General features: G+C 33.4%; 2 protein-coding genes across 3 annotated transcripts; both read right to left on the reverse strand.

Annotated features, from left to right (window-relative positions):
- Positions 1–2468: 2468 nt before the first annotated feature.
- LOC121266393 (triose phosphate/phosphate translocator, chloroplastic) lies at positions 2469–6900 on the reverse strand. 2 transcript variants are annotated; one of them, XM_041170208.1, is made up of 12 exons: positions 6403–6900; positions 6236–6310; positions 6032–6097; positions 5791–5869; positions 4666–4786; positions 4458–4553; positions 4159–4271; positions 3941–4018; positions 3704–3820; positions 3393–3492; positions 3190–3290; positions 2469–2638 (listed from the first exon to the last, which is right to left on the reverse strand). In XM_041170208.1, exons 1-12 carry the CDS (start codon positions 6690–6692, stop codon positions 2621–2623), a joined length of 1254 nt encoding a protein of 417 aa, XP_041026142.1. In that variant the 5' UTR covers positions 6693–6900; the 3' UTR covers positions 2469–2620. The 2 variants fall into 2 exon arrangements, with proteins under 2 accessions (XP_041026142.1, XP_041026143.1); XM_041170209.1 differs by having other exon boundaries at positions 6398–6551.
- Positions 6901–8005: 1105 nt separating this feature from the next.
- Positions 8006–9081, reverse strand: LOC121266394 (protein DMP4-like). Its single transcript, XM_041170210.1, has one exon. The coding sequence runs from the start codon at positions 8999–9001 to the stop codon at positions 8300–8302; it is 702 nt and encodes a 233-aa protein (XP_041026144.1). The 5' UTR covers positions 9002–9081; the 3' UTR covers positions 8006–8299.
- Positions 9082–20688: the final 11607 nt, after the last annotated feature.

Consider the following 20688-nt stretch of genomic DNA (forward strand, 5'->3'; position numbering starts at 1 on the left):
TGTACATAATTCGGCCCGCTCGCGTGTTCCGTGTGCGTGGGCTTTACCCAGAACAAAGGCATCAAAGCATATCATACTTTTGAACTTGGGAGAGATAATGCTGTGTAAAAGTGAATTCTATCGAAAAGATTTATTTATTTTTTTATATTTAAATTCACTTTTTTTATAAAAATTAACGTAAGACTTGTCTATTTAAAATTTGTATAAATTATTTCTCTTTAAAAATGAGGTTTAGAGAGCACCACCAATTAGTAACTTACAAGGTCAATGGAAAGTTATTTGATCGACACAAGTTACCTCATAATCCGGTTAGTTATTATATAAGGACTTGAGTCTTGAATCCCTTTTCTATGAGGTCAAGCTACGCAGCAATTCGTCTGCATTATGTGTTCGTATTGTATAACAATTACCTCAACTAGGTTTTTGTCGACCACATTTTACAACAATCCAATACCATATCATCTAACAAACTCACTTGAATTGTTACAATGTCATGTCAAAAAAAAAAAAGAAAATAGCTTAATCTAAAAATAGATAGAGAAAATAATACCCTAGATGGAGAAAAACATGAAATTGATGTTCGCCTTGTTTGTATTCAAAAAGAATAATGATAGGGTTACTATTCTATTATTATCTATCTACTATTATTTTTATTTTTTTATTTTACTCAATGATTAAGGAATTGAATATTAGTAAATTTATATATTTTTTAAATTTTTTCTCAATGATTAAGGATGTTAAAAAAATATTTTAAAAAAATAATATAAAAAAATTGAAATACACTTGAATAGTAGATGGGTAGTAACCCTATCACTATCCATTTAAAAATATCTCAACTCATCTTATCTCATTCGAACATTATAACTTTTTTGAATTTCAAATGAAATATAATAAATAATTCAATTTTTTTCAAATCTCAAAATAAGAATAATATTAAAAAATAATATTTTAATAATATTTTATTTAATTTTCATCTCATCTCAACTTAGTATCCAAACATTCTCTGAGAATATTCTTTTTTCCTTATATTGTGAGAAATATTTTGGCCATAAAAATTTTTTTATAAAAATAAATTTATAAATTATTTGATATATTACGTTTAATTAAAAAATTAATTTTATTATAAAATAAATCTATCATATTATATAAAATCATATCAATCTATAAATTTCTTAAAAAATTTATTTATACTCATGGTGCTGCTCATATCTTATTACAGTCAACCTAATTTCTATCGCCAACTACCGCAAATTGTACGGTGACATTTAATGGGTTGATGATCCAAAACATTGAGCAGGGTGAGGTGGCGGGTGTCTTTACTCATCTTTTACTAAATTCATATTTTTCAAACATAATTTATATGTGGAGGAAATCTGGTAGTAATTGAAAATAATTTTACTTTAAAAAAAGAAAATAAATATACTATTAAATAATAAACATGCTTGAAAAAGAAGATCGTGGCACTAATTAATAGTAATTACTAGCCAAATTTACCATTAGTCTTACATCAAATACAAATTAAACCAGATCTTCCAAATTAATTTTAATACTTATCATTTTGGAAATATTGTAATTTCAACATTTTATACTAGAAAAATGCATCATACTAAAGCTCTTCCATAGAACACTTAAAACAGAGGCTCTTTTAAAAAAAGAAAAAGTTTCCAAATACTTAAAAGTAGAATCGTTTGCGTAGATTCGAATCCGGCAATAAATATTTTGCAGATGTAAAAGTATGACAAAAAAAATAAACTCACTCGAATGAGTTATGCTACGTGTATTTATTTTTATATATTTTTTTACGTATGTAATTGATTAAAGTAATTATTTTATATTAAAAAATTAATACAATCAATCACATCAGTAAAATACATAAAAATAACTGGACGATTACCGAATTACGTCTAATCAGCATGTTGTTCATAGTTTTTTTTTTTTTCTCAAACAATAACACAAAATTCAATCAGGCACTGCATATTAAAATACCATTTCTTTATTTTAGTTCCGGGCATTATCATTTTTTAATTTTTTTTTTTTTTTTAGCTGGTTTTGTTTCTGTTTTAAATGGACTTGCCCACGAATAAATTCTATTTATTTATTTGAAACCGAATAAGTTCTATTTAATAAATTAAAATGCCTGAGAAAAGAAGAGAAGTAACCTACTGTGATGGTATTTATTCAAAACAGAGTATTAAAATCGCAGAAACTCATACCATAAATTACCCCAAGACATTTGGAGTACTTTTATTAATTTCTTTATTATTTACATTAATTCCAATATCTGCAATTTAGCATGCGTTAGAAAAGGAAGAAGATAATCAAGAAATTCATGTCCTTTAAGGCTCATTATGAATTGTAACAGACAAGGTGATTCATAATGTTAAGCTCATCTCAACACCAGATGATTGCAAATTAGCAATTGTCTTTACTCTGAATCAATGAAGATTGATCAAGAAATTAAGAGCTACCACAATGAATCAAAGATATTAAGATAATAGGATACACCACCTTTTTTTTTCGGATACTCAAATTGTCATCCTTTTTTCTTTTAATGAAGGAAACATTTAAAAATTTACATCGCATGATTATTTTCTTCCCCATGTTCAGACCTCTTTTCTTCTCATGCTGCTTTCGCTTGCTGCCAAAAGGAAAATCAGATCGAAAAAATTCAGCTTAAATACCAAAGGTACATCAAAACATAGCATAATAGGTAGAGCAGCAAAGCTATCTGAGATCCATCAGGAAACCACAAGGAAATGCCTCTTTTACCACTTTCTCTGGATTCATTTATGCATGGGACAAATAAAATCACATCAAATTGCATGCTGAACAAAAATATGTCGGGTTTTTCTGGTTTCTGGAGAATCCTAATTTACCGGAATATCAGAGGATCCACCTAAATGGCAATCAAAAGGCAAGCACAGCATGGACCAGTTTAATGGGTGGCGCAAACATACCAAAATGTCGAAATATCAGCAGTATACTCAACTTAAGTTGATAAAAATATTTTCTGAAGTATAATTGCTGCTCATTGCTAGGTAGTTAGAGCTGTCTTTCTACTAGTTTAAGGTTTTGGATTGAATGCTTCAATACTAGTAACCTAGGATTGGTGTAAAATTTGGCTCCTCCATAAGGCTATCCTTTCTTTTCTTTTCTTTTTTCTTTAATATTCTAAGCTAAGAAACTCACTCGTTTCTCTTCTTCCATCTTGGCCTTGATGTAAGAGTAGATTGCTACACCAGCAATTGCAATGGCTGTTCCAACACCAGTTTGTGTTGAAATCTTATTACCTGCAAGGAATCATATGTTAGACATCATTCCATAAATAAACTTCTAGAGGCAAGTAAAGACTAAGAGTGGAAGAAAGGAAATAGCAGACGATAAAAACTTACCGAAGATCAGGATTGAGAATCCAATCACAAATACTCGTTTCAACACGTTGCCTACTGCATGTGTAAGAGGTGCCACCCTCTCCAGGGTGTTGGTGGCCAACTGCATGTGTAAGTTTTTATTAGCTCTTAACGTGATAGTATGCAAAAATTATCAATCTCTGAAATTCAGGGACCCAGTAGAAATGAATCCAGCAGTTGGCTTTGTACGGAATGCAAATTTTGAGACTGTTGACGATAATCCACAGAAGAGAGGACTCACATAATTGCAAGAAAGCATCGGTTACCAAAGAATATGCAGAAAACAAATTTACCTGATTGTAAAGGTGGTAAAACATCCCCACCCAAAAAAGGTCTGTGATGAACTTGGTTAGACCTACTTTTGCAATTGCATCATTAAAACCATGCTTAAGTAGTTGAGGTCCCTCCAACTGTAAAATAAAACAAGGACAAAAAAACAATTAGAGACTTTAGAACATAAACTTATCAGATGCATTATACAGGTCAGTACATACATCCAAATCTAGGGGTTGCAAGATAAGTTCACTTACAATGATGGCAGGTGGAATACAGACGAAGAGGGCAATGATCGAAATATAAGCATAGATATTAGTACTATCCATGTCAGTCTGCAAATTAACATTTAAAAACAAAAAGATCAGTAGAAAAGCTTTTGATTTATGGAAGTTAACAACTTTCTAAACTCATTTAACGGCTTTGCATGTTCAACTCCAGTAAAGGGGTTAATAAGAGTTGCATAGAAGATAACCATGGCTTTCTTTGAATAAATACTCCTGTAAGTAAAGGATATATTGGAAATCATGGCACTAATGAAGCCAGTCCAGTTGAATGACAGCTCGGTCAACGATGCCATGGACACACCTGCATGTCAAGTTAAAGATAAGCACACTTTGTAGATAATATAATTTCATGACATGCAATCTTAACAGATACATAATTTCATAAATCAGCCTGCCTGCAGTCAAGTGGTTTGGTCTGCTGAGATTAAGAACATTTCAACCTGCATATATAACTGAAACAAGCAAGTAAACAGAAGTAAGATCTTACCAAGAACAACGGGAGCCAGGGACAGCCATAAAGTGATGGGTATTGATTGCCCAAGAATGAACTGAGAGGCAGCAGCATTAAAGAAGGGCTCAAGAGCTGAAACAAATAAATAGAATTTTAGATGAAGAAACTTTTGACTCAACCGGTGTTGGTCATGTAATAACAACACAAAGCTAGAATCCCTGAAGAGCATCAAATTTTCTATCACCTTTGATTGTATGAGTGAAGGAGACAGCAACAGCTGCAAAAGAGACATTACTGGTCACGTGGCCAAGTGCGTGACACACAGCAACAGGGATCAACAGCTTTAGGAGGTTTGAGTCCATAGGCTACAGAGAGAAAGAAGGGGTTTCAAGTACCAAAAAAGAAAAAAAAAATTGTACGATATAGAGATTCTGCTCATAGGAATAAGCCCTGTCCCGAGACTTCCAAAACAGTAACCAGATTATACATCACAGGGGAGAAGCATGAAATTATACACTCTCCGATCTCAAGGACGGGTAATATTCCACCCTTTTTTAAACAACTTCAAATTACTAAATCTGTAATTTAAACTACTAATTCTTCATGCCACATTCATCATTGACTTTGATGTTGATTTAAATTCCAGGACATGCGTAGAGACTTGACAGCAATGGTAGAAAAACAATGAGAGGACCATGAATCATCGATCATAAGGCCAAGGACTGCGAATGTATTAGAATCTCATATTTCTCCGTACAAACCTAAAAAGAGAAAATGCAAGTTAGCATTTAGTTGAAAATGCCTCGGGACCCCCTTCTAGATTAAATTCCTTCCTTGGTCCTTGGCCTCATGATCGATGATTCACATATAAGAAAATAGAGAAATGATATTTGTAGTCTTAAGATATGTAAGACCAACGCACTCATTTTTTTAAAAAAAAAAAGTGGATAAATTTGAGACCCGCATAAAAAGATTATTTTTTTAATTATGGATTACACCTTTTTTTCAAATGGAGTACACACCCAATATACAACTTTTACATAATTCTCATTTTAATAGATATTCGCATGAAAGTTTAGTGGTTGTGTACATGCAAGTTTCTTTACTTTTAAACAATGAAAACAAACGCATTCCAATTTTACTTGAATGAATGAAGCCAAACGACTTTTATTTTTCTCCTTAAATTTAAATGGCAAAAAAAAAGCATATAAGCTAGCTATTTTTTTAATATACAGAAAAAAGACAATTATAGGCCTAATAAGCAAGAAACAATCTGACAAAACACATCCGAAAATATTAAAAATAAATAACTAAATTAACTGTTACGAAGTAAATGGACTTGAAGCCGGAAGGGAAGGGTTTCACTTACAGCGCGCTTGGGAAGGCCCACGGCCCAGCTCACCAAACAGTAAACCACCCCGACGAACAAGTGCACAACCGACACAAAACTGCAAAAGTTGGAAACACCACAACAAACCGGCTTTCACGATAATGTACCCCTAAAGTTGGTCGTATTTACAGTCATGCGCACTTTTGTAAAAGCACACGTGATTTTTATGCATTAGTTAATTAATATTTAACATGTCATTAGCTCAGCTGTAAGTACTTACTAAGGATACGGGAAGTAATTGTAGATCTTTTTGTTGATTATGTTGAAAATCACGTTCAGGAAGTACCTGCACAGGGACAATCTAGTAATTTCACATACACCAGCATATAGACCAGGAGAGACCGTATCGACGCCAAGTGGCGCCTCGGTCGCTTGGGTGCGCAACCGGCGCAAATTAGTGGAAGCACGTTAACGGTTAACCTACCACATGAAGAAGAAGAACCCCGTGACGAGAGCCGGGTACTTATCGATGAACCCTAGCGGAGCAACCTTCGCTTCCCTGAAATAAAAAGGTGTCAGATTGAAGACTATTAGTAGGGGAGACTGACGCGGCCGGTTCGGCCGAGTCAGGACGTAGGAGACGGACCTCACCCGGCGGAATCGCTCCCTTCGGCGGGCGATGAAGAGGCAGCGGCGCCCACGTGGCCAGCCCTTAGAGTCTCTCGCGGCTTCCCGCCGAGGCTCGAGCTCTCAAGCAGCAGAGCCGGTCGGAGCTGCCTCCCCCATATCAGGTTCCCTCCTTCTCCCACGGCTCCTATCGGCCTCGCCGAGACGAAGCTGACGCTAGTGGTGTTGCAGCTGCTGCCGCTCTCTCTCGGTAGCTTCCGGAGGTTGGAGAGGGAACCGAAGGTGGCGGTGCGTGACAGTATTCTCGACTCCATGACCTGACAGAGAGAGAGAGAAAGAGGGGGAGGAGAGAGAGAGAGAGAGAGAGCGAGGGGAAATGTGGTAGCTATAAGCTACGCTGGGCTCTTATTCACGATAACTTGTACACGGGTGAGCAGTGCGAAGCGAAGCCGAGCACGAGCGGTTCATCACTTCTCGAATTCCTAGTACTTGGATTAACAATCCCATGCATCGCGGAACACAGTAATAAGTTAGATCCACAAGTTGATCAGCCGATAGATAGATGGACGGTCAGATGAGGTAGGTGGTTGTATGCGGTCCCAACAGAGGAGTGGTTAAGGGATTAAGAAAGTGGATGTGGATACGGAGGAGGAGGAGGAGGAGGATGATATAGTGCGGGCCCGTCTTATCGCAAGCGAAAGGCCTGGGAGTGAGGGCGTCTTATCCATTCGTGGTTGGCTGTTTTTTTATTGCCTTATCGTTTCTATTTCCCTCTTCCTATATCATGAGAGGTGGAGAGGTAGGAGTTACTCTAGTATTATTATTGTTTGGCAACTGTTATCACGGACATCTTACCTTTATCTTTTCTTTCTTTATTAGGACACCTCAAATTAAACAAAAAAATTGACTTGGTACCTGTTATATTTGGTAAGGAAAACAAAGAAAAATCTTAAAATATTCAACACAATCCTGGTCAACCAATCATATATGAGATAAGTATTTCTTTTCTATTTCTTATTATGCCATACGTACGTGTTTTCCATCCAACGAGTGCAATTTCAATAGAAATTAGACAAAATTAAATCCAAATTAATACTTTTATTATAAAGTGAAACAAGGAGGAGAAGAAACATAGAGTAAAACTAGAAAAAGGACAAGGATAAGGTAAAGCTTTGGAAGCCGCCAAATGTGTATAAAAGCCTTCCTAACCTTTGCAAAAATATGTACATATCATGTGGATTTTGACTTACACTATTAAAACTCAGTCAATCTTATTATTAAAACTAAAATTTGGTATATTCTTCGCATGCAGTTGTTGATCTACTCGATATTTTTTATAAGAGAAATGATTTGTATTAAGTTTCAAATAGATAAATCTGATGTAAGTTCTTGTAAAAAAGTAGATCCCACCTTACAAAAATATTAAAAAAAGTTATTCTTATTAATAAAACTTATATTTTCACAAAAATATTATAAGAAACTTGTCTATTTAGAGCATCTATCTAAGCCTTACTCGATAAAGTGCTATATATTATCCAATATCCATGATTCAAAAGTGATTGACGTTGACGCCCACGCAGACATACATCCCACCACTTTCCTCGCGCTGAACTACATTTTTTATTTTTATGCCGAGTCACAATCACCTTTCACTACCAATAGTAGCACATCCTGCATATTCACAAGTATGGACAAGGCAACATATTTCCGCTAAGTAACGGTTCAATTATCGCATGGAATCGGTTAACATTGATATACATCAAAGAGAAGATAACACTCGTTCCAGAAATTTAAATGAAAAGATATCAACACTGAAACTAGCTCACAGAGTGATATAACTTTTGAAGGCAGAGAGGTACATACAGAAAGCAAACAAAGCTGTCTTTCCATGGCAGCTTGCATCATGAATCAATATTGGTTATTATTTTATTCCTGGCACTGCTGCATGCAGGGTGGAGGCAGAACTTCTGGACGCGGTGAACCTACTTTTGTTAATTTTGAGAGAGGGGAAGCCAATTCCATGGCGCTTCGTGGGAAACACAACAAACATCATACTGCAAACGACACCAATTCCGACTGGTAATCTTGTAAGAAACTCTTTGGTCGTATGCGATGGTGTCGGGAAGAAGCAACTCACCACATTCTTATCAAACAATGCAACTGCTACAAATACCAGTATCGACATGAAGGCATGCATGAGATCTATGAAGCGCAGCCGAAAATTTGCAGCAACCTCAGGTGAAAGATTTGCAGACCCATCAATGACCCAGAGGCCCCGGAATGTGGCAAAACCATAACAAACACTTCCCTTGTTGTCCCTGAAGCTATCGGTAAAGCTTAGCAGGAAACATGATACTCCACAGAGGGTCAAGAGTGCAGCAGTCATGAACCGGCCAACTGGGTCACATTTACCTTGGTTTGTGAAAATGGGTGATAGAAGTTGGAAAGCCATGACTGATCCTGTAGGTAAGAGATTGGCCAAATGAGCTGTGCTCTGAAATGTCTGGCTAATGGCCTTCTGTGTAGGTGTTTTCTCCTCTGTTTCAACTCCATCTCTCAAGAGGGGATGTTTTGATTCATCCTGATTATTCTGGGAATCAGATTGCATGACCTTAATCTCCATGCCACAGAACCTAGATCAATTATCTTTTCCCTTTGTTTTTATTTCCTCTTGTAAATTTATATTAACACATTATCTAGTCTTGCAGGGCAATACTGCTTTCTTAGGAGTGAGTGAAAGAAAGGTAGCTGAGTGGAGGCAAAGGATGGGTAGGTTGGTTAGGCATGCCTTGCAAGAAACATAAAAGCAAAACAGCAAAAGCTGAGATAAACGATAAAGCAAGCTTCCAAAATTCCGGAGAGCATTGTTTCGTGGGAAACGTTGAAATGTAGTTAAAAAAATTATGAGAAGGATAGAAAGTGTATGTGATTCTGCATATTATTTGGAAATGACAAATTTTTTACCCTTTATAATGGTTTAATGGAGTTTTATTGTATCATTAACTAGACCTTTTGAAATATAAACCACGTGATATATAGACTTTCTATTGACGTGTTACAAACGATATCAAAACTTATATTCACAAAAAATGTGAAACTTGATCCGTATGTGGATTGGCCCTTGCTTAAGAACTTGAAAATTAAAAATTCTTAATTTTTACAATGTTTTAATGTGACTATAGGTCATATGATGAGTAGTAATGCTACATACAGTCGTAGAATATGCAAACGCTATGTAGTCACTTTGAAAAAAAGTAGGGTCCACTATTAAAAAATTAATTTCTTTTCATATTGATCCCATATTTATTCATTTTTCTCAAAGTAACTATACGGCGCTTGTACACTCACAACTATAAATATCATTTTTATATAACGAGAGCCTTTCATTTGGACGTTTCATCTAAAGACTGCCAAATCCACAAAGATTTGGTCATTACCACTATGAAACTTCTGTGAGCTTCACAAACTCGTACTCTCCGAAGAACTTTGCTTTCTCAGTAATTTTTGGAGGCAGTACAATCATTAATACTCGTCACCTAGACTGCATTTGATTTCTTCTTTCTTTTATCATTTTTCTTTTTTAAACAATTTTTTTTTTTTTTTGGATGCCTAAGTAAACAACTATGCTTGGTAGTATTGGGAAAAGCGGATCGATGATTGTCCAACACATGCATTAGATGTGGATCATACGTACGTACGTATAATCCATCCCTTGCACGTACTCATGATTTCAACAATGAATTATTTGTGGTGATTTACGGAGCCAGAAATATATATATGGCTGGAAATATTTTCGACAGATTTATTTAATAGATTATTTTAAACGGAAATTGTCTCTGTAAATTAATAAAAAAACCTACATTAATAAAAAAAAAAAAATGGAAGGTATTATTAATACATCGTACGTGTACAACAAAAGACTTCATTTCCTTTTCTTTTTAGTCCTAATACTAATTCCTTAACTGTTGATGTGGATTTATAAGCGTCTCTAATCCAAGAAATTTGGAAAATTAAATTAAATAAAATTCTACGTAAATTAATACTTCATTTTCTTTGGATAAAGCACCGAAAAATTATACTACGAAGGTGGTGGTTTGGGCTTGGTATAACCCTTACCGAATGCGCATCATGTACGCTCAAACCCAATCCACCGCCGCTTACCGTTTAGGGCCCTTTTGGGCCTTTATGCCGATCCAGTTATACTGCTGGGGAATTTCACACACAATTGTTCTACCCTTTTGAGTTTTGAGCCATCTTACGTACGAACAGTAGCTTAAGGTAGTTTATGTTCATTTCATTAATGTTCTGTATTTCATTGCAGCATTTGTTCTCTGGAAGAGCATGAACCATCCTCCAATGTCTAGTCCAACGACATTCCCTATGGAGTATGGAGAATGTAATTTAATTGATTTAATTAGTATTTTTCTTATCAGTTTGTTCAGTTTTTGAGATAATCAATGATTTTAGCACGGTATCAAGTGATAGTCTTGGATTCAAATGATCCTAATTTTGTGCATATTTTCTAGCTTAAAATCTCAAGTTTCTTTCCTAATAGATGGGATCCACTTGATTTTTGGTCTTGCATGTGAGGAAAAATGTTAAAGAGAAAATAATTAAATAATTATTCATCATTTTCTATCTCCTTAAGTTTTTAGAATAGTTGATCATTTGATAATTCTAAAATTCCAAGCTAAACAACACATAAACCCCTTTTGAGCCATCTTATGAACCATTATTTATTCCTTTGCCTTTATTTCTTAAAGGAAAAAAAAAAAAAAAAAAAAAAAAAAAAAAAAAAAAAAACTGCAAACATTATACTATTTTCCGATCCCATTCTATAAAGATAGTATTATATACATGGTAATTTTCTTCTATAGAATAAGTAACTTCGCATAGTGGGGCCCATGTTGATAGAGTTGGCATGGGCTCTTTGTCCTGTTAGGTGGTTCTATTTATTTTCCAATTTTTTAAATAAAAAATTATACATGTAAGTTGCCGTTGAGTACACATCTTTTATAGTGAAAAAATTCAATTCCTAAAGAATTTAATTAGTACTTATATATATATATTAATGTTACTAATAAGCATTAATTATGAGTTATCGTATCATGATGTGATCACAAAGTTATTATGACGTTTCAAAATTGTAGAACATAGATGTCATTTCAAACGTTTAAAGGGGTTTGCAAAGTAACAAATGGAATGCTCATTCTCTTGCTAAATGGGCAAAGTAAAATTGATCTTTAGTTGATCGATGGATATCGGGTCGAAATGTGACTAGACTATCTCTTTGAACGTAAGAATTAGTTTGATTTGGACTATAAAAAAAACGTGGGTTTATTGCAAACTACATATAATTAATTACCTGGAAGACTTCACTTGCTTTCATTACATAAAGTGCTATATATATGAGAATCTTTTTGTCGCTTTTCTTGTATTTAGATATTGAGTTGAGTTGAATTCATTATAAAAAATAGTGAGTTGAGATAATAAAGTGAGTTATGTGAAATTTATCTAAGATGAGTTTAGATATATCTATGAGAAGTTGAAAAAAGTTGAGAGTCTCATGTCTAAATAGGTGTTGAGTTGAAAAAAGTTATAAATTTCACATATAAAGAAATTTTGAATTGAAATAAATTTAATAATTTAAAAATTAAATATTTAAATATTTGAATATTAGAAAATATTTAAACCTAAATCGAATTCATCTGGAGTGAGTACATATAAGAAACCGAACCAGCCTAACGAGTCAACGACTTTCAGTTGACTCACCAAAAAGATTTGTAAAGCCGCAAATATGGGACAAAATATTGGATTATTGTAGGCAACAGATTGCTGAAAGACCTAGGCGTGGCTAGCTAGGATAGACTATATATATATATATATATATCAGTTTGATTCGGTGACGTTTCATTAATATGCTTATTTACTCATGGAATCATTAATCTCGTTTATTCTGTAGTACGTACCCACCAACGTGTAATATCAAAGTGGGTAAACGGGCGCCATTTCAGAAGTTGTTAGGTCATTTTTTTTTTAGGTAATTATGCTTTCAAGTTGTTGAAATTCCAAACATGCTGTTGTTCTGTCCCTTCCCAAACGGTAGTTTTGTGTCCAAGGCAATTATTCCTGGGTCTAGATCAAGGTTTTCAGCATCGATCGATCGATTCATCGAACAGATCATCTATGACATGTTTAGTGTTGACCTTAAAAAAAATTTAACTTAATTACGCCCCAACCCACCTAAAAAAAATATATATATATAGTACATAAATATAAAATTAAGCAGTGAATATTTTCTTTTGACTTTTGATTAATAATTATAGTACTGTTAACGTGAGCAATTTAAACTATGAATACTACTATAGGTTTCGAATTTGATATTTAAAAAATATTCCGAATAGTATAATTTTTTTTCTTTTTTTTTATGTATTTTTTTAATTATCATAAATATTTAAAAAAAATAAAAAATTCATAATATTATTAAAAAATATATTTTTAATCATTTGATAAAAAACTAAAATCTCATTCGAAACATTTTTTAGATCCCGAATTCCCTTAAACTATATATGTTGTTCTTGTCTTCACATGAACTTGGATACCGTGAAAAAAAAAAAAAAGTCAATCGAATCTATCCAACCACTTCAACCAGCTAGCCCTGATTGAATATACTCGGAATAGCATGCACATGCATGCAGAATCTTTACAGAGTAGATAGATCAATATGTGCTTAAAGCCAGAGCTAGCTTAGGCTGAAAATGAGAGAGATCAGCAGTCTTTCATGATTTGCACCAACAACATCACATGATTTATCTTTTCCCAAAACTGAAAACAATGGCAGGTAAAAAAAAAAAAAAAAAAAGCTTAGGCTGAAAATGAGAGAGATCAGCAGTATTTCATGATTTGCGCCAACAACAGCACATGATTTATCTTTTCCCAAAACTGAAAACAATGGCAGGTAAAAAAAAAAAAAAAAAAGTTAAAGGCCGAATTAAGGGTAGTGATAAAAGTCATAGTTCATTTTAAGTTTTTTTTTTTTTTTTTTATCATTTTTTTAAATAATTTTTTAACATCTTTAACTATTACGAAAAAATTAAAAAATATATAATTTTATTAATAGTCAATTTCTTAACTATTAAATAAAATAAAAAATTAATAAAAAAATTAAATATAAAATGAGCAGTAAATTAGTAATAAGAAAGTAATAACCCTATCATTTTTTCCGAATTAATCAGGTATTAAGAACATATGAGAAGTGTTGAGAATATTTGTAAATAATAGTACAAAAGTAATAATAAAATATTAAATAATAATGAAAATGAATAAATAGTAGTAAAAAATTGATGAAAAGTAATAATAAAATAATAAATAGTCGTGAAGTATTCCGAAAATACTTGATATTCTTAGTACCCAAATCTAGTAGAGACAAAGAATACACACACACGTATATATATCAAGTATATAATATTCAGGTGCAAGAGTTTTCTTCGTTGTAGTGCTCTTTTTCTTTTTTTCTTTTTTTTGATAACTGAATAAGCTTCATTGAAATTAGACAAGCTGTTGCAAAGATTTGTCCACCCATACAATTTGTTGAACGACCTCTGGGCAAGATTCGCACCAAATTGAAATATCATCTACATGCCAAGCGTGTCTAGCTAACCGATGAGCTGCTTCATTTCCTATACGTCCAACATGTTGAATTGTGCAGCATCGGAATCTAGCCATGAGTAGTTTGGTTTCCTTTATGATTATTCTCCAGCAGCTGATGAGTTACCATCAGAAGTGAATCACTCTCAAGTGTAAGTTCCTGATCGTTGTAGTGCTCTTAATAGTCAAGCAAGCGAGGTACTTCTACAATTAGTTGGGTTGCTTGTGATAGCGTATATGGGTCTGAGCAATTAATCATCATTGCTTGTGATAATTAATTCCAGAATTAATTTAGAATCATGACACTGATTCCGGCCTCTAAAGATGTTGATCAACAACAAAACTAGATGCAAGTAGGTCCAAATACTAGACTAGTGATGTTCTCATGATGAGCGTCATATATATTCTGAATATGCAATCGGTTTTGTCTGTTTAAAAATCCTAAAATTTGGAACTTCATCGAATATTAGAATGCAGAAGCTGGTCTAAAGGGTTAGGTAGCTGTCTGCTATATGGCGATGATGCCAAGATTCTTCTGTTAATTTAGACGAAAAATTGTGCACCAAATTAATTTCTAGTCATGATATAGCTACGTACATAAAATTATATATAATTTATTTGGGCCACCAAGCAATCATTAATGGGTAACTTAATCAACCTAATCAAATTCAATAATAATCTAGCTAGCTAGCTAGCTATCAGATCAAGATCAGCCTCTTGGCCTCCTCGAAGCTGATCCCCTAGGTAAAAATTATTACCATCCACCATCTGGATGATCTGATACGTTTGTTCTTGGAAGTTACGGTGCTGTAAATTCATGAACGCATACTCTCGTCGATCGATCTCTTCTTCTACAATCCTTGACGCCATTGTTGTTATTGCTGTTGGTCTCGGTGGTGAGCTATAATTAATGTTGTTGTTCGATGATGTATTTGTTTTTATTTTTTTCATCAGTTGATTTGACGCTGAATTTTGAGAGACATTATGAGTATAAACCGTAGTAGTTACTTATAAATAATTAGCTAGGTTGCCAAGATTGATTATTAAGAGCATCAAAATGGACCCTGGCAATAGATCCTTGTCTCTTAAAAAGAGCTTAAATTTATGTTTTTATCTCTAACTAAGCAGCTTTAAATTTTGGTAATATATAATAATTATTACATGTCATAAAACATGAGAAAAGTGAAAATTCCTTCCTTTATTTTTTAAATTCCAGCGAGGAAGTTATAGTTGACCCACATCTACAAATATTTCCTACAAAACAAAAAAGCTAATCGGATTCAATTAGCAATCATATGAGAGAGAGGGTGAGCATGGTGGAGTGATGATGAATGGCCTCAATTGCAATAAGGAGAAGCCACGCTTTTGCGTACAGCTCATGTAGAGCCCATCTGCACAGACAAGCATGTTGATGGGGAAATGTATGTATATTGTTCTATATCTTTAAGAACATATATATATATATATAACGATCGAGGGAGAGGGATCAGATCTTTTCACCCTCTCTTCACTAATAATTGAGAGCCTGTACCTTTGTATTCAATTAGTTCCCTTCTGGTTTCAAGTACCAATCGATCTGTTGCCTGAGTTTCCCTCAATTTGAGGACCAGTGGGGAAAGTGGTGATGATGACACAGCCATCAGCCATGATCACGCTTTCGTTTTTTACACCAATATTAATTGCCTTTTTCTTCTCTTCTTCAATTCCTAGCATATCTTAAAACTAAATTTTCATATCTTATTATTGAAGAAAAAATGGCATTATTGTCATACAATTATATGGTCTTTAGAAGAATTAATTATTAACCAATTTATTCTCATATGTATTTTGTACATGACATGACAATGTGACATGGCTTTCTTGTCTTTTTCCTTGTTTGCTTGAACAACAACTCATTTCCTTGAAAAATGAAAGATAATGTGAATTTGGCGGGGTAGGGTCCATATGTAGCTAGCCAGCTTGTAGCACTGAAGTTCTTGTGCATACCAGACACACTCTGCTTCTCTTGCATGGGTATTCTCATGAATACCACTCGTCTCTTTCTTATTTTTATCACTGTCTATAATTATATTTTTCACTCTTAAAAAAAGAAAACACTTTCTGGCCGTATATGCCAAAAACTTGGGACAGAAGTTATCAGTGTAGCTCCTTGTTTTTAGCCATTAGATTCATCCTGCATGCATGTATTGGCACTAGCGGTGTAAATATGTGAACCATTTGTTAATTTAATACGAATATAATATCATAAAAGTAATTTTAAATTTTATCTTAACATGTTCGAATTAAAATAAATTGATTTGTTAAAATACGATTACTTAACAAATCACTAACGGATTAATCCGTTATGATCTGTTAAAAAAGTTAAATTTACATTTATAAGTAACCTTAGACCTAAAATTATAACATTAATATTTTACAATGTGTGTTTATCATATATGAGATTATAACTTTAATATTATTACAATGTGTGTTTATCATATTTATTTAATTGTATATTTATCATATTTGGTATTGGAAGAATTTTAATGTCAGTATTTTTATTATTTAGATTGTAATTTTAGACTTATAGCTAGTTTTTTATTTTTTATATATATTATTTATATTTTAATATTTATATAAAATCAATCAAGTTAAATAGATATCTTCAATCTATTAACGTAAACGGATTAAAATTGGTATGGTCGTATAGTATTGTATTATATTATTTTATTTTATTTTTAGTAACGGGTCAAAACAAATCGTATTATATCAATTTGTTATTTTAATAGATTGTATTAGTGTTTAAAATTTTTATACAAAATTATTAATTAGTCGGGTCTAGATTAATTTATTAAATATAATATACATATTTTAACACTATACAAACTTAATCCGTGATTTGACATCCGTAATTGGAGCGCGCCTTCTATGATTAGTTCGCCAGATCATGAACGAGTAAAGGCCCCGAGCAACAAAACTCACCGCAAGAGTAGCCATCCATCAATCAGTACTTGTCTATATATTGGGTTTTTGGCTCTTTTCGACTTTTTTTTCTCGGTTAAAGAACCCTACTAACATACTTTATTTAGGCTTTTTGACTATGTGCTCTCAACATTTAAAGTTTAGTTTGTATTAGTAAGTTATTTTAATTTATTTTAATTTATTTAATTATTATTTATTATTATTTATTAATTTTAATTCATAAATTTTACTATTATTTATAATTCATCTCATTACTATTCACAATCCATCTCAATTCATTTTCGAATACAAATGATATCTTAAATTTCAAAGCTATTATTCACTAGAAATTGTTGGACCATACATTGGCAGTTATTTAAAATACTTCAAAAACCTATATCTAATTTTTCACATCTATTGCATGTTCTCTGTATGTCGACCCTTCTATCTTATATGAAATTCAGACACATGAGATAGAAATTAGGTACAAAAACATTAATGGTCAAATGTAAGAACTCCATGCACATCCTAATGCTAAAAGCGAATATTTTGGAACAAATGATCTTCTGGGATCTTCCCAATTCTACCAGATCGACTAGCTACCACCACTAATCATTAAGAATACCAGGAAAGAAAGGAGGGATCTTGTGAAAAAAGAAGAGAAAGTAACATATCCAAAGATAATCAGGAAAATAAAAAAATCCCACAACAGTTGCAAAGTTTCTCTTTCACACGAAAAAAGGTTTGTGAAAAGTGGGAGTAAGTGGCGGGCGTAGGAGAAAGGCAGAGTGGAGGCATACCAGTACAATCATGATCATTATAGTTAGGAACAGAGTCTAATGGGTTGGAGCCACCGTCGCCTCTACAGACCTTTTTTCATCTTTATCAACGTTTTTATATAATGGATATATTAAAATTTTATAAAAGCCTCGACTACGTACAACCCCACCGATCTTCCCATGTGTTGCGCAAAATATATAGCACCCAATGATCTTTAAAGAATCATGGGCATCTGCATGCTATAGAGTAAGAAATTAGCTCATGCACGGAAGTATTTTCAATTGTCATAAAGATAATTCATCACTGATTAGGAAATGCTAAGGTGGGTGGGGGTCTTTGTTGAATGGGCCACTATATATAATAGCTAGCTAGTTTCATCTTTTAGACCAGAATTCATATGGCCGGTTTAATTAATTAGATCATCATCATTGACTTGGAGGGATCGCTCGCTCCATCTTGATCAGCTTGGTCTTTAATTTTTCGTTTGGACCACGAGCTACGTCTAACCATTAGACTAGAAAAAATAAGTTAGTATGCGTTTGATTGCGATTAATTTAGACAAAAAGTCGAGAAAATTTAACCAAAAGCTAGGAATCCTCTAGCTCCAGTACTACTTTTCCTTTATGCTTTCCGGACATGCATTTAGATACCACTAAAGAAATTCTCAGCATTGTGCATTAATGGTAGTTTACACGACACTATCATTAATTCAACCTCATCAATTAATCCAAGTTTTGATTTCAAAGTGTTTTCTCAGTAAGATGATTTCTAAATATTCAAAGTATTTCAAGTTTTCATGAGGTTTATAAGCAAGTCGTTGGATCATACATTCGATGCTTGCTACGTACATTTATTGATATATATATATATATATATATATATATTAAATTATAGTTGACATGCAACGGGCTGCATCTTTCTATAGGCAGTGTTCAAAATAGTCCAAACAAATTAACCACGTACGAGTTGATTTGATTTTAGAATCGCGAACGGTCAATCCCAGCTTGTCTTTCATGCACGTCGTGAATCAAGGATCTGTTGAATTTCTTATTGATCATAATGTACCTAGCTAGCTATTGTTTACCAACAATAATAATAAATAAATAAAACAACAACAACAACAATTATAGTGTACCCCTTGCTCCCTATGCTCTCTACTACCCGAAAAGGCTACCATAGATTTTCACCATCAATAATTACCTCCTGGTATTAAAGTCACGAGTCAAAAGTAGCATACTCCAAAGTCGCACTCACTCATAGGCAGACACATTCATCTGCTTCTATGATAGAGAGGCTGCACTAGGCAAGACCAAGCAATCCATGTTGAAAACCAAGCCTCTATTGCCACCCGGTGTGCATGCATTGCATGCACTAGGTCTGGTTAGAGGCAAATCTGCGCATTTGAGCGCCCTCTCTTCGCATGCAAGCTGACTGACATTCACGAGGTCATGATCTTCAATAGTTCCACCTAACCTCTCGATCGAGTTTACATGACCCTCAGCCGCACATAAAAAAGGTTAAAAACCGCCTCGGTCTCTGTTTTCTCAGCGTGCATGTTTCCCATTTGTATTGATCATGGCTCGGCACGCAGAGGTAGATCAGTACTACTAATTGGGTTGTGTGGGACCTGATTGTGGGCCATGCGACGTGCGATGAGTCCTATGACTGTCTTGAATTGGAACACCAACCCGTTTTGACCGTTGGATTAATGCTGTTTTCTACACCTTAAATTCACGTCTAGGGACCAGCAGCTTCATCAAAAGGATGCCCAGGTCTAGAATTAAGGACATCAATCCGCATCGTCAACATTTAATGATCTTGATTTAAGATGAACATACAATGTAATTTAAAGAGTTCCAACTTTTATTTGTGCAATAATGATCTTGATCTAGGGACCGCCTTAAAAATTTGGGGTGATTAATAATAATCCACGCGAAAGGTCCAAGTACATATATATCACTTTAGAAACGTCTTTTCTGCAAGATATTAGGATTAAAGCTATCTCATATAAGTAAGGAGGTCATCTTTTTCTTTTTTGGATTTATGATTAATAATGTTGTGCTTTGTATTTAATGCATCTTAATTACATGATTAGACATCAGAGTTAAATGGTGGTAGATGGCTGATACGTATAACATGATGATTTGCGAGGTGGCATATTAACGAAACCAAAGCAAATGTAAATAATTTTTCATACCGTTTAATTAACACTAAAACAAATTTGATCTTTTCCCCCGAATTTTTTTTCCACGGCACATCATCATGAAAAATATAGGGTTGATCACACAAAGGAGGTCCGTAAAAAATGAATCAAGCTATTACGGCAAGATTACATCCGACGATCTAAAGTTGTCAATAAAATTAATTTTTTTATCGCCTTTTGTCGGAAAAGTTCAAGAAGCATTGGGCAAATCTTATTGCAGCTATATATTATCTTTTACGGCGATAATTGGCACCGCAAAAGGTCACGATTTAAAATTTTTAAAATTAGACTTATATTTCTTCTCTCCTATCCCAACATCGTTTTAAATCAAACAGATGATTTTAAATTAAGCCAAGTGTTTTAAAATCTTTCAAATATTTTAAAAGTTAAAATTATTTAAATTGGATATTTTTAGACTACGTTTGGATGTTGAACCGAGTTGAGTTGAGTTGAGTTGAGATGATAAAATATTGTTATAATATTATTTTTTAATATTATTATTATTTTGAGATTTGAAAAAGTTAAATTATTTATTATATTTTATGTTAAAATTTGAAAAAATTGTGATAATGAGTTGAGAGGAGTTTAACTTCCAAACGAAGCCGTGTTATGAGACCAAGCTAAGATTTTTAAGTCAGCCTCTTTAATGTTTAGTGCCCTGAAAATGTTATAGTTTAACAAAATCGGTTTATTTGAATGATTTTATTTCTATTAGAGATGTTTACTATGATTAATTATTT

This window comes from Juglans microcarpa x Juglans regia, chromosome 5D (assembly GCF_004785595.1).
Source record: "Juglans microcarpa x Juglans regia isolate MS1-56 chromosome 5D, Jm3101_v1.0, whole genome shotgun sequence".
Lineage (NCBI taxonomy): Eukaryota > Viridiplantae > Streptophyta > Magnoliopsida > Fagales > Juglandaceae > Juglans > Juglans microcarpa x Juglans regia.